General features: G+C 31.3%; 1 protein-coding gene across 1 annotated transcript in view; it reads left to right on the top strand.

Moving 5' to 3' along the window:
- The window catches only part of Mid1 (calcium-permeable channel component Mid1), a 272,394-nt gene that overhangs the window by 250,247 nt on the left and 6,817 nt on the right, over window positions 1-15,330 (top strand). Inside the window, exon 4 of the mRNA XM_075311745.1 lies at window positions 13,402-14,918. Coding sequence (XP_075167860.1) covers window positions 13,402-14,918 — 1,517 coding nt within the window. The remainder of the gene's footprint in view (window positions 1-13,401; window positions 14,919-15,330) is intronic.

The raw sequence follows: 15,330 nt of genomic DNA, 5'->3' as shown, positions 1-15,330 counted from the left end.
GTACTCAATATCAACTATCCTTACCACAGGTACATACAAGGAAATACAAGGCATGAACATAAGCCCCAATAAACTTACCCCAAAACTAAAATAGAGCATTTTTTACTTTTGATTTAAAAGTCCATGTGAAAATGAACCCTAACTGATAGAAAAGGAATTAAGTTTGAAGAAAAAAATTAAATATGTATTTTTATAGCGTAAACTCACATTGCACCCTGTCCATAGGAGAAAGTCTTAAATCCCGACCGAAGGCTCGCCAATTTTATAATTTTGGAATTGCATTAGTAGACATTGTCCATATGAACAAATCTCTAATAGCGCCGATGAGAGTATTAGATGGCGAATAAGCAATGGAGATCCTTCGGTAGACGATGGAGAAACTACTTGGACTTTGCTCATTCCATCCGTTCTGTTACCAAAAACTGAAAGAAACTTTAATTATCATGAAGACATATATCTGTATAGAACAAATACATTGACGGGCGCTCTAAAGCCGGGCAAGCATAAACAAGGAGGTGATAAAAATTGATTGGTAGCTAGATTTCAGGTCCGATGTCAATTCTTTTTTTATATCGTTTTGAAGTCCAAAATTTATAATTTTATTTAAATTCGTAATTTCTGGTGATCCAAGAAAATATGGGCTACGACCACAGTTGGTAGAATTCTACCAAACATGGTAGATTTTTTACTGTTTGTTGAACTGGTAGAATTTTTAATGTTTTGAGAGATTTTACAAAATACTCCTCTCGAACTAAGAGATATTTTTTTTATTTTGATAAAATTTTCTATAGAAATAAAATTTTTACAATATTTTCTATATATATATATAAAATTTTTACAATATTTTCTATATATACATAATTTTGTCAAAATTTTCTATAGAAATAAATTCTTGACAAAATTTTCTATAGAAATAAAATTTTTTCAAACTTTCTTTAGAAATAGTATTTTTAAACAATTTTCTATAGAAATAAAATTTTGACAAAATTTTCTATAGAAATAAAATTTTGACAAATTTTCTACAGAAAAAAGATTTTGACAAAATTTTCTATAGAAAAAAAATTTTACTAAATTTTCTACAGAAAAAAGATTTTTACAAAATTTTCTAAAGAAATAAAATTTTGACAAATTGTTTCTATAAATATGAACTTTTGACAAAATTTTCTATAGAAATAAAATTTTGACAAAATTTTCTATAGATATAAAATTTTGACAACATTTTCTATAGAAATAATTTTTGACAAAATTTTCTATAGAAATAAAATATTGGCAAAATTTTCTATAGAAAAAAAATTTACAAAATTTTCTGTAGAAACAACAACATTTTCTATAGAAATAAATTTTGACAAAATTTTCTATAGAAATAAAATTTTGACAAAATTTTCTATAGAAATAAATTTTTGACAAAATTTTCTATAGAAATAAATTTTTGACAAAATTTTCTATAGAAATAAAATTATTTTCAAACTTTCTATAGAAATAATATTTTTAAAAAATTTTCTGTAGAAATACAATTTTGACAAAATTGTTTACAAAAAAAAAAGATTTTGACAAATTTTTCTATAGAAATAAAATTTTGACAAATTTTTTCTATAGATATGAAATTTTGACAACATTTTCTATAAAAATAATATTTTGACAATATTTTCCATAGATATAAAATTTTGACAACATTTTCTATAGAAATAAATTTTGACAAAATTTTCTATAGAAATAAAATTTTGACAAAATTTTCTATAGAAATAAAATTTTGACAAAATTTTCTATAGAAATAAAATTTTGACAAAATTTTCTAAAGAAATAAAATTTTGGCAAATTTTTTCTATAAATATGAAATGTTATCAAAATTTTCCATAAAAATAATATTTTGGTAATATTTTCCAGAGATATAAAATATTGACATTTTCTATAGAAATAAAATTTTGACAAAATTTTCTATAGAAATAAAATTTTGACAAAATTTTTTATAGAAATAAAATTTTGACAAAATTTTCTATAGAAATAAAATTTTGACAAAATTTTCTATAGAAATAAAATTTTGACAAAATTTTCTATAGAAATAAAATTTTGACAAAATTTTCTATAGAAATAAAATTTTGACAAAATTTTCTATAGAAATAAAATTTTGACAAAATTTTCTATAGAAATAAAATTTTGGCAAAATTTTCTACTGAAATAAAATGTTGACATTTTTCTTGGGGGAATTATTTGCAAAATAATTTTTTTTGTGTAGTTTTCTGGTAATATTTTCTCCTCATTTTGGTAAATTATCTTTTGCTACGACTCGATTATTTTAAAATTTTTCTATTTTGACAATCAAAAATTATAAAATTTTAATACTTTCTGCCTTCAACATTTTATAACTTGTATTGTTTTAGAAGCACCTTCATATTAGAACAAAAAATTAAATTGTAGTTTAGCATTCAAAAATCCGATCAGTTAATTTTTGCTATAGAAATAAAATTTTGACAAAATTTTCTATAGAAAAAAAATTTTATACAAAATCAGTTAATTTTTGCTATAGAAATAAAATTTTGACAAAATTTTCTACTGAAATAAAATGTTGACATTTTTCTTGGGGGAATTATTTGCAAAATAATTTTTTTTGTGTAGTTTTCTGGTAATATTTTCTCCTCATTTTGGTAAATTATCTTTTGCTACGACTCGATTATTTTTAAATTTTCCTTTTTTGACAATCAAAAATTATAAAATTTTAATACTTTCTGCCTTCAACATTTTATAACTTGTATTGTTTTAGAAGCACCTTCATATTAGAACAAAAAATTAAATTGTAGTTTAGCATTCAAAAATCCGATCAGTTAATTTTTGCTATAGAAATAAAATTTTGACAAAATTTTCTATAGAAATAAAATTTTATACAAAATCAGTTAATTTTTGCTATAGAAATAAAATTTTGACAAAATTTTCTACTGAAATAAAATGTTGACATTTTTCTTGGGGGAATTATTTGCAAAATACTTTTTTTTTTGTGTAGTTTTCTGGTAATATTTTCTCCTCATTTTGGTAAATTATCTTTTGCTACGACTCGATTATTTTTAAATTTTTCTTTTTTGACAATCAAAAATTATAAAATTTTAATACTTTCTGCCTTCAACATTTTATAACTTGTATTGTTTTAGAAGCACCTTCATATTAGAACAAAAAATTAAATTGTAGTTTAGCATTCAAAAATCCGCTCAGTTCATCTCTATATCGTACAAACACCTTATTAAATTGTGCAATTTCTCTGCCAACTCCTAAATCTTTGCAGTTCATTCATCTCTAGTTTAAGTATAAGCAATTAATGTCAGTCAATGTTTCTATCAAATCTATGGGTAGTTTATTTGGATGAACAGACATCCTTATCAATGTAACCGTATTGGTGGCTATTAGCCATTTTTTCTATTTCATTTTCCTGTGAAAATACGAGATCGCTTAAAACCACAACGCAAAACATGGGACACAAACATGAACGCCATCACTAAAACTGCACTGGTCCTTCACCAGTTCACTAACCTTTTTAATTTGTGTCGTGTTTTCCAAGCGTTCTTTGACGTTTGACTCCTTAGTTCCTTGACCAATTCATTGGAAATATTCGAGTAAATATTTTCACATGGCCCTTGGTTATCAGAGCAGACAAATGTTTATTAGTTCAATGTAAGAAAGCCAATAAACCCATAACCATTGATTTTTATATATATGTACATATCAGCTTCAGTCAATTCATTCACACTCAACCAATTCATAGTCATAGTCAAATCGAAATGAAGAAACAAAGAAAAACAAAAATATTAACTAATGAAAATTTGCCAAAATAATGGCATAAAATTTATTAAGCGCTCTTTTCTCTGTTATGCTTGATTGAGTTCTAGCGATGGGTTCTAGTGACGGCAACATTTGCTATCTTTTTTATATTTTCATGGAAGGTGTCAGTGTCCTCCAATGTAAACAAAGAAATCCAGTGATGATATTTTGTGGTCATGAGTTATGACCCACCCACTGGGTTAGTCAATGGGTTCATTACACGTTTTAGTTTATGACAATATCTAGCAGTAAGTAATAAAAAGTAAAGAAGACAGTCCTTCATGGTCTTTATTAAAATGTTCTCGTTAGTTTTGTGGTTTATTTGGAGTACAGGATTAGCATGTACATTTTCTAAAGACTATGCTTTTTCAGTAAAGTAAGATGTTTTTGTTTAATGAAGCCAAGGAAAATAATTTTACTATTATACCCTAAATTATAGATTATCAAAAGTTGTACACCTTTTTGGCCATAAATACTGGGAGGGAGATATCATTGTTTAATATTATAAAAGTACTCTGAGAGAACCAGGAACTAATCCTAGTGATCTATGATGAAAAAACCAAAAACAAATATTATTTTTATGTTTTAGTTGACCAATTTTTATATCAAACTGTGAAAAAAGGTGTATTAAGTTAGTGTACACAGAAGGAGATGATATAGACATAGCGGGTCTTTGGCAATAATGCTTAGGACTGGCCCTATAGTCGATCTAGCCGTCCGTCCGTAAATCTACGAACACAGTTTTGTGATCAAAGTCTATGTCGCAGCTTTATTCCAATCAATTTCAACAGTGGCGCAAGTACACGCCTGGCGTCAGAATAAAATCCTTTGGATTTTGGAAGAAATCGGTTCAGATTTAGTTATAGCTTATACGGTCGTAGAAGCCAGAGTTTTATTCTGATTTACTTTAAATTTTGCAAAAGGAATACAATTGATAGTGTCATAAAGTATGGCAAATAGGGTTGAAATTGGTTAAACTTTAGATAAGGCTCCCATATATATATTTTGCCCGATTTGCACTCATATGAACACAGAGGCCATAGTTTTACTCCGAGTTGTGTGAAATTTTGCACAGGAAGTAGTATTAACATTCCAGCTATTCATGCCAAAACCAGTTCAAATTTAAATATAGCTCACATCTATCGTTCACCCGAGGCAAGGTAAAACCAAGGTCTGCAAAGATTTCTTTCATTTTTGAATACATTTTAGAAAGAATAATCGAAATTAAGATTTCAATGATATAGAATTTCTTCAGTTTTTACGACAAATTGACTTCATACTCAAAAAAAAGTTTACTTGGATCCAAAGATTTTGACCTTCCCTTAAGGATTTTGGTATTGATTCCGAGCCAAAGATTCGGTTTCTTTAAAATAAATAAATTTTTTAGCGACCTATCTGGCTTTAAATCTAGGACCAATAAAATTAAAATTAGGATACAGATCTCATTTATCAAATTTTCCTTCTCTTTTCGCAGTTTTTTAATAAAAGTACTCACGTACAAACAAATGCCACTTTAAAAATCCAAATTATAACGGATACAAAGTAAAAAATATTTTCTTAATTCCTAAACAACTTTAAACCAAAGACGCTAAATCCTCAAAATAAGTCTTAGCCTATTTTTGAAGCGTTTTTATCTTAAATCTAAAGTTTCAATACTTCAGTTAGTTTAAGGACAATTTCTTTAAATCAAAAATGTGTTTCTTTACATTAAGGAAAATTAGCCTTAGTTCAAAGACATGAGACTTTAACGGATGGACGCAAATTTACAAAATGTGTGTCCTAAATTTAATGAAAAAAAATTTTGAAGCAAAGATTATAAACTTTATTTCAATTAAAATTTCATTATTCTAAAGAAATTTGTCCTTAATATTTTGTAAATTTCGCATCCTAAAATTTAGGTTGCGTAATCTTTAATATCTCATAAATATGTTTTTCATATGTTCGCTAGAATTTTCTTTTACGCAAAAATATCAATTTTCAAGTTAAATCTCCTAATTCAAAAGTCAAACCGTCTTCATTCAAAAGTTTTTCGACTTATGGATAACTAATAAAATAAATACACATGAATTGTGTGTGAAAAATTTAATGGACCTATTTAACATCTGTGATTCTTTGATGAAATGAAATAAAATAATCTTCGAAAAAGTGTACACAGAAAAAAATTTCACGAAAATTTTTCCAATTAAAGTCTTAATTGAGTTTAAAAAAACAATGGCCAATTAAAAATTTAATGTAGTCAAAAAACCTTTCAATCGAAACAAGAATCAATCACAAAAATTAATACATTGAAAAAAGCATGCCGGTTCCAAAGATTTTGTCTTCACTTTAAAAATGTTGGTATTGATTCCGAGCCAAAGAAGCGGAGAATACAAGTAAGGATACTTTTAAGACACAATTCCCTTTTAAATTTGGGTTTTGTGTGCTTGCTTCTAAGAAGCAAATTTTATTTTTTCGATTTTTCAGTTTTTTTCTTCATATGCTATCAAAGTCCTTTAAAATCGAGTTAGCAACAACTTTATTTTCCAAATTCAGACTCGACTTCCAGTAGAAATTATGCTATGTATCAAGTAAAAAACGTCTTTAAAATAAAGTGTTGAAAAACATGTCCTATTTCTAAACGATTTGTAGTCAAGATGCAAAAAGACAAAAAATTTAAAGCCAAGTTCATTAATTTTAAAGAATTTTCCTGAAGTCAAGTTGACCTTAGCCCAAAAGTGTTTCTTTCATACCCTTTTTTAAGTCAAATCACTTAATTATAAGGACAAAACGACTTCATTGACAAGTTTATGGTCTTTTGGATAAGGAAAAAAAAAAACTTTATATTAGAGAATGGGTCCTCTATGCTAAGCAAAATTTGCATTCGTATTTTAAGGACATGAAATCTTTGGCCTCACGACAATATTTTTTTCAGTGTAGTATCAATTCATGTTTTAATTGATACTATCATTTCTGTGATTGAAGAATTGGATCAATTAATGTCGTGATTGAAGACAAAACATATTTTTTTTGTAGTGAAGCCCAACAAGCAGTAGCAAAGTCGGGATTGAGGCGAGGAGTGGTATAATTTCTAAGAGTGACACAAAAAGTTTCACTCGCTGAAAAAGTATCATACAAAGTTTAAAAAGTGGCGCACTCGTATTATGAAGTTTAGTTTTTTAAATTAGATTTAAATAAACCCAACTATAATTTTCTCCACATATTATTACTATATTTATTTGAGCTTATTGGAAAAGAAGATTAAAGCAATTGATACTATTAAGTTACTGAAAAAAAGGCAATCTCACAAGGCTGACTATACATATGTTTCAGAGTTGGCTAATACATATTTCCATAGTCTAGTTTTCTCCATTCCATCGAAACTCAATTTTATTTTAATTCGCCGAACACATCCGTAATTTTAAAGGTACGCTGTATAAAATTTTACAAAAAAATATTATTTTGGTCAATACAAAACTGCCTTAATTGCATAAAGGCTATTTAATATATCGTTTATCCAATATATAGTAGCATATTTTACTGCAGGACCATATTTATTTTCAAATAAAGTTTATCGATTCTAACCGACATTTTGTTTACTTTAATTCTGAATCTAGAAAACATATGTGAATTTTTTTAGCATTTCCTATTAAATTTTTATAACACAACTCTATATGTGGGAGCAAATAGTTTTTTGTTTCCATTTCAATTACTTTCATAGGTATTGTCCTTTCAATAAAAATATGTATGGGAAAAAATGCAAGTGTGTTTGTATGCTTAAAACAGCAGTTGTGGAAGTTCAATTGTTTTACGATATGAATAGCAGCATTTCACCAATGTAATGTTGCTCGTAAATATGATTTCAATTTCCTTTCAAATAATTATTCTTTTATGATTTTTTTTTATGATGCACAACAAAGTAATTAACATGAAAATGCCTAAAAGGAAATAAAGTTCAACACATACACTGCCAGATACAATTAAATAGCACAGACGCATACACACAAACCTCCCGATTGATTATAAGGGACAATCCAGAAGAAGAAATAAGAGATAGTAAGTAAGAAGGGCGCTAATTTCTGGCGAGAAAAAAAAACTCAAAAAATATCCTCCACAATGAATATATAGGAGAAATAAGTAAATATTATATAAAAAATCTTAGTAAAAATTAGTTTATTGGACTAAATTTAGACCTAACAATAAAATCAATAGAATGTGGAGCATAGGATATCGTCATAAAAAATCTTGGATTTTTTAAATTTTTTTGCACCGAATATATTAAATCAATATTCACTTCAATTGATACCTTTTACATTTCAAGTGATTTTTTTTACTTTAAATCAAATGAAAGATTTTCAAGTTATGTGAAAAGTTTGTATACCCTACGCCACACTATGGAACATGGTATTATAAGTTAGTGCATACGTTTGCAACACCCAGAAGGAGAGGAGATAGGCATATGATGTATTTGGCAATATTGCTCAGGGACGGCCCCTGAGTTGATCTAGCCATGTCCGTTTGTCCGTACATATTTTTGTAATCGGCCCCGTCCGACTTTCCTTACTTGTTAAATAATATTTAATTGACCATAGGGCCTTATCAGGCCTAGCTCACTGTAATGGAAATACTGTGCTCATAGATACAACCTGACGTTGGGGTAATGTAAAATCTAAACAAAGTCATCACGGTTGTGTTATTATTGTGTATCAAAATGACAAATATGGCGCCATAACTAATAATCATAAAATATGGCAGACACTCACATACCGTTATAATTACTTAGTATGTATGTATGTGTCATTAAAAGTCCTCCCTGCATATAAATATATCCGGTAAGACTTCATTAATACAGTATTTGTACTTCATGTGTTGGGCGCACAAATTAAAAATAAGGGAATTTTCAAATGTTTGAAAATTTATTGTGAAAAACAAATGTAACAGACTTATCAATCGAAGTACAGTAAAACCTTCTGAAACTGGGACGCTCTGAAAACCGAACACCTTTTAGTAGTGGACAATTGTTTATTATACACTAAAATTAACCTCTCATAACTGGACACCTCCAAAATGTGGACAAAATTTTGGCGAACGTTGATGAGCACATCTGAGAGGTTTCGCTATATTGTCCATCGCCAGCCACTACTTGTTCTGTCAACATACGATCTCGTTTTTCGACTCAATCGGCGAATCGACCCAAATTTTAACTTCCTCATAATAACGAAAACGCTGATTATCCAGAAGAATTTTGATATGTTTGCCAGATTTCAATGAAATTCATACCAGAAGAAGTTGGAAATTACCAACGAAACGTCGGATAAAAATGTGAAAAAGTCTTTTTTATACCCTGCTCCACACTGTGGAACAGGGTATTATAAGTTAGTGCATATGTTTGCAACACCCAGAAGGAGACGAGATAGACACATGGTGTCTTTGGCAAAAATGCTCAGAGTGGGCTCCTGAGGCGATATAGCCATGTCCGTCTGTCCGTGAACACATTTTTGTAATCAAAGTCTAGGTCGCAGTTTTAGTCCAATCGACTTCAAATTTGGCACAAGTATGTGTTTTGGCTCAGAATAGATCCCTATTGATTTTGGAAGAAATCGGTTCAGATTTAGATATAGCTCCAATATATATATATTTCGCCCGATATGGACTTATATGGCCCCAGAAGTCAGAGTTTTACCCTAATTTGCTTAAAATTTTGCACAAGAAGAACAATTAGTACTATACTCAAGCGTGCCAAATTTTATTGAAATTGGTTCAGATTTAGATATAGCTCCCATATATATCTTTCACCCGATATGGACTAATACGGTCCCAGAAATCAGAGTTTTAGCCCAATTTGGTTGAAATTTTGCACAGGGAGTAGAATTAGCATTGTAGCTATGCGTGCCAAATTTGGTTGAAATCGGTTCCGATTTAGATATAGCTCCCATATATAGCTTTCGCCCGATTTACACTCATATGACCACAGAGGCCAGTTTTTTGGTCCGATTTAGTTGAAATTTTGCACAGGGAGTGGAATTAGCATTGTAGCTATGCGTACCAAATTTGGTTGAAATCGGTTCAGATTTAGATATAGCTCCCATATATATGTTTTTCTGATTTCGACAAAAATGGTCAAAATACCAACATTTTCCTTGTAAAATCGCCACAGCTTAGTCGAAAAGTTGTACCAATGACTCTAATTTTCCTAAACTTCTAATACATATATATCGAGCGATAAATCATAAATGAAATTTTTTGAAGTTTCCTTTAAATTGATTCAGATTTAAACGTTTCCCATATTTTTTACTAACATTGTGTTCCACCCAGTCCCAGTGCATTAGCCGACTTAAATTTTGAGTCTATAGATTTTGTAGAAGTCTATCAAATTCTGTCCAGATCGAGTGATATTTAAATGTATGTATTTGGGACAAACCTTTATATATAGCCCCCAACACATTTGACGGATGTGATATGGTATCGAAAATTTAGATTTACAAAGTGGTGCAGGGTATAATATAATCGGCCCCGCCCGACTTTAGACTTTCTTACTTGTTTATATATAGAGACTTTAAAATCCCGTTTTAGAATTAATCTAAAAAAATCTGAAGAATCAATGCATGGGCTATACGGAGGCTTAAGTAGAACTTCCCATTGCATTTCCAATTACTCATATGTTACAATAAAGTTAGAAGATTTACAACATATGGCCGAGCTTATGGAATTGCAAAATCACCTTGTCGTGCCTTTCCAAATATTATCCTGCAATGCTTTGAATTCGATACAAATCTCCTGTAATCGTTTCGCTCCATTACCGGAGCTCATTCTATACCACACCCTCCTGTCCCCACCATGGTTAGGTTAGGTTAGGTTATGTGGCAGCCCGATGTATCAGGCTCACTTAGACTATTCAGTCCATTGTGATACCACAATGGTGAACTTCTCTCCTATCACTGAGTGCTGCCCGATTCCATGTTAAGCTCAATGACAAGGGACCTCCTTTTTATAGCCGAGTCGGAACGGCGTTTCACATTCCAGTGAAACCACTTAGAGAAGCTTTTGGAACCTTCAGAAATGTCACCAGCATTACTGATGTGGGATAGTCCACCGTTGAAAAACTTTTTGGTGTTCGGTCGTAGCAGGAATCGAACCCACGACCTTGTGTATGCAAGGCGGGCATGCTAACCATTGCACCACGGTGGCTCCTGTCCCCACCATATATACAGCATAAGCTTCTTCCATAGAAAGATGCCGATGTTGAGGTATAACAGGGGTAACTATATAATTTCTTCGCTTGGGATTATCGTACTGGAGTCACTTTTCATCACCAGTAACGATACGATGCTGTATACAAGCGAAAAATCGCCTTTCGATGTATCTCTGCTTAAATTCATACCGTACCCAAGTGCCTTGCTTTTAAATCGTTCCCATAAGTTTCAATCGTTGGGAAATGGCTTAGCGTGTATCTTGGAACAATTTTGCAAGTTCTGCTTGCGTTTGACATCGAGTAATGCCTCCAATTCATTCTCTTCAAACTTCTTCTGCTGTCCTGGACATCGAAACTACCACCTTCAAAACGCACAAACCACCTATCACGAATTGAAACCGAAGGATTACATTGATTTGTTAATAATTGTTGAATTATTCGGGTTTTGACTTTTTTATTAACTACACCCAGAGAAATAATTGGTTGGAATTCAAGTACGACAACAAATAGATAGTGGAGACCTACAATTTTTAGTTCTTTGGAATAAATGTTAGTTACTTCCCTTGTTTAATGGTTTCTATAACCAATATAATAGCTGTGTGACTAAAAGTTCGTACACCCGACCAAATATTGGTCGTTATTTATATATTGAAGTAAGCAACCATTTCAATTTATTCCATAGTGTTGTGATAACTAATTTGTTTTGCCAATGTGTCACCAAACCCAACAGAAAGTCTGTCTGGCCAATAAGTTGGTTGTATTAACAGATTTGATAGTTATAAAGGGAACTTGTTGCTATGGACTACATATATGACAAAAAATAATCTTTTGTTTCATTAATTATATAAAATTTTAAAAATCAAGTTAGATTTTTTTTCAAGGTAAGTAAGATAAACATCAAATTGCAACTCACTCTTCACCATTTCTCTTAATTTCCATAACATATGTAGAGATATCTTAGCAAATGTGACCATTACCGAGGTTGGGAAAGGTAAATATAAGGTTTGTCTGCCTCATCATCGGTCTCAAAATCTCAACTTTCCCCTGCTGCCGATATATAAGAAAAATTTCATGAGTCTGATTGAATCCCAAGTCACACTGAAAATTGATCACGTGATTGTGAGTGGTCGAACTAACAAAGTTAATGCATGGGCGTGAGAATTGGCGGAAGTTTGGAAAATCCATGTTATTCATTTGCTATGGGACGCTTCCAATGATGATAATATGGTACTACAACAACAACTGGAAATATTTGATTGTGCTTTTGAAGATTTTGCAAATCTCCACCTTGGCTATTTCATGGGGTTATCTTTTTCCCTTCATAAAAGGCTTTTTACAAGATCCTTTTTGATCAATAACTACAATATGCATTAATATATAATAAAATAAAAACTAAATGATTCCAACGGATTTTTTCTTTAAATTCGCAAGCATTGGTTATCGGGCAAATAGTTAGTTGTTTTAACAAACGAATGCAATTTTATTGGTTGTGATTGCCAATTAGACTATTAATGTGCCCAAAATGTTGTTCTTTAAACTATTTTATATACTGTTGTGTCAGACAACAATTGGTTGCTTCAACAAATTTTGTCGGTTATATTCTGATAGTAGATGGGACCAAATAATTTGGTTGGCAAAAAAATTGGTTGGCACAACAAATTTGTTTTCTGTGTGTAGAGATCAGAGTTCCACCATAAAATTGGCTTCGGCATATGGCTAAGAATCGATAATCTTCATTAATCCAACAAACCGGAGTAGAAGAAGAATTTAATTTCTGTATATATATTTTTGTTTTTGTGGCCCATTTACTTCAACCAAAAATGCCAAATTCAATCGTGCTATCTTTGAGCCCTTAAAGCTAATCGGTGACATTAAGAAAGAAACACTAGCTTAGTCCTAAGATCTGGTGAGTTATGACTTCCATGATATCCACACACAAAGCATTCAAAAGCGATCAGCCAGATTTGTTGATGAAGAGTATTGTTTTGACAGCTTTGAAATTAAACAAATTTGTGTCGAGGAATGTTGCGGGGTCAAATGAAATTAATTTGTCTAATTTTATTGGTATATTCGATTGTTAAAATGCCAGTACACTATAATATTATACTGCAGTAAGTATTGCTTCAGGCTTTGCCATTCTGAACAATGTTTCGTAGGGATTGAAGGGCATTATATCAAAATAATCATATCTTTCATTTACTCGTGGACATTAAAGGACATCACATAATCATTGACAAATATTGTAAATTCAAATATGCGTTTCTAGTTTGCATTTTTCAATATTATAGAAATTTTGATACCTTTTTAATTATGCAACATCGACTAAATGCATCATGTCTATTATTGGTTCATAAAAGAATTATTATTCCCTTAATGAGTTGATTGGAAATTTTGTTCACAATTTTATACTGGTTCATGTCTCTTTGCAGGAAGCCTATCGACGCTGGGTTTGCAGTACATTGGTGCCATATTTTGCCGAACCCAACGATGTTATAAAACCACCAAAATTCTATGAAACCGCAATGGACAGTGGCCAAAGTTTGCATGCGGAAAACTATCCTAGTGGTGATTATCATACGACAGATGACAATGATGCTCATCACATCAAACGAAATCGAATACCCACAATGAGTTTATCGAACAATTCACCCACCTCAATCAATAGCATCAGTAAAAGCAACAGCAGCAATATAAGCAGTACCAACAGTAACCACAACAATACCAACATGGCCTCAAACATGACTACCTCTCATATAATGACGTTGACAAAATCGACGACGACAGCGATGCATAACGGCAATAGCACCATCACTTCAAACAATGGCACAAAAATATCATCAACGATATTAACAACAAAAAGAGCACCAGCAATATCGACAGTAGTAGCAACATCGAATTTTATTACAGCAACAATGGCAAATGCTAACCGCAACAGTAACAGCAACTACAACTATAACAACAACAACAACAACAATGATAATAATAATTATGATGGCCATTTGCATCAACAGCAACATGGCAAAAGCAACAACATTAACCATCATGTCAGGCGGAGAAATGTACAACAGCGACAGCCACGGTCACATCAACAACAACAACAACAGCATCACCAAAGACATTCAAATCATCATAATCATCATCAGGAGCAGCAGCAGCAGCAGCAACAGCAACATAATCATCAAAATACAAAGCAATTTAATGATAAATTGAACAATAATTACATTCCCAGCTATAATGCATTGCATAAAAGACCACAAACAACATCCACCTACCAAACAAACACACAACCATCATCCACACCACCAAGGGCAATGGAAACATTAAGGACATCATCATCAGATGAAGAGCTAACGACTACCACTTCTGATATTGGCGGTGTTGGTGGTGGTACCGCTCATGCTGCAGACTTCACAATAGCTGCAACATTACCACCAACAGTGACCAGTAACACCCATGCGGCATTGACATTTAATGATATCATCTTCATCAAAACTACAACAAAGATTCCATCAAGTAGTACAGAGTCCGTCAATACAAGAAGAAGCGATGAAGACGTTCTCCAACGCACCACAACCACCACCACGAAAAAGAGTGAGGGTGATGAACATAATATTGCCATTGGCTTAAATACTTTCGACCAAAATAATCGCAATAAATCAACGAATAAAAGACAAAAACGCAGTGATGATACAGAAGCAGCAGCACCACCACCACTACTAACCAGTTATATTGGTGGCCATAAAAAGAATCTAGCGAAGCAGGGACATGATGACCACGTTGAACAACAACTGCTGAAGCAGCAACATAAATTGTCGAAACTTAATGATAACAACAAAGTTGTAAAACAGCAACTAAATCAGCAACAATCTGTTAATTCCATATCGACTGCCAATAATGAGGATTCTTTATTTGTTAAGGATCCAGTGATATCCAAGTTATTAAAAAGGTAAGTGGAAAATGTAGATTATGACAAATATCCTTAAACGACCGATGTCTGCAATGCCAAAAAGTCGGATATAAACTGAAACCACATAATAGCAGCAGTCTATGTATTGTCCATCATTAGGTCTTGCTGAGAAAATCTTCACTAATGTAAAAGCAGAGATAAGTACGCTTACAATTAATGAGTAAAACCTGGCAAACCGTCTATATTGGGCTAGATCAGAGTAGGATTCGATGTAAACAAAATAGAGCCTAAATTCAGAAAAAAATTTCATTCCTATACTCACAAAATATTTCACCTTGAATTCAATGATTTTGATCTTCCCCTAAGGGTTTTGGTATTAAGTGGAACCCAAAAAGATGCAGCTTCTTTTAAAATAAAGAATTTTTATTAGGAGCTAGTCTAGTTTTAAATC

This window comes from Haematobia irritans, chromosome 5 (genome assembly GCF_050003625.1).
Source record: "Haematobia irritans isolate KBUSLIRL chromosome 5, ASM5000362v1, whole genome shotgun sequence".
Classification (NCBI taxonomy): domain Eukaryota; kingdom Metazoa; phylum Arthropoda; class Insecta; order Diptera; family Muscidae; genus Haematobia; species Haematobia irritans.
Note: the sequence above shows the minus strand (reverse complement) of the source record. Positions and strands in the feature narration are given on the sequence as shown.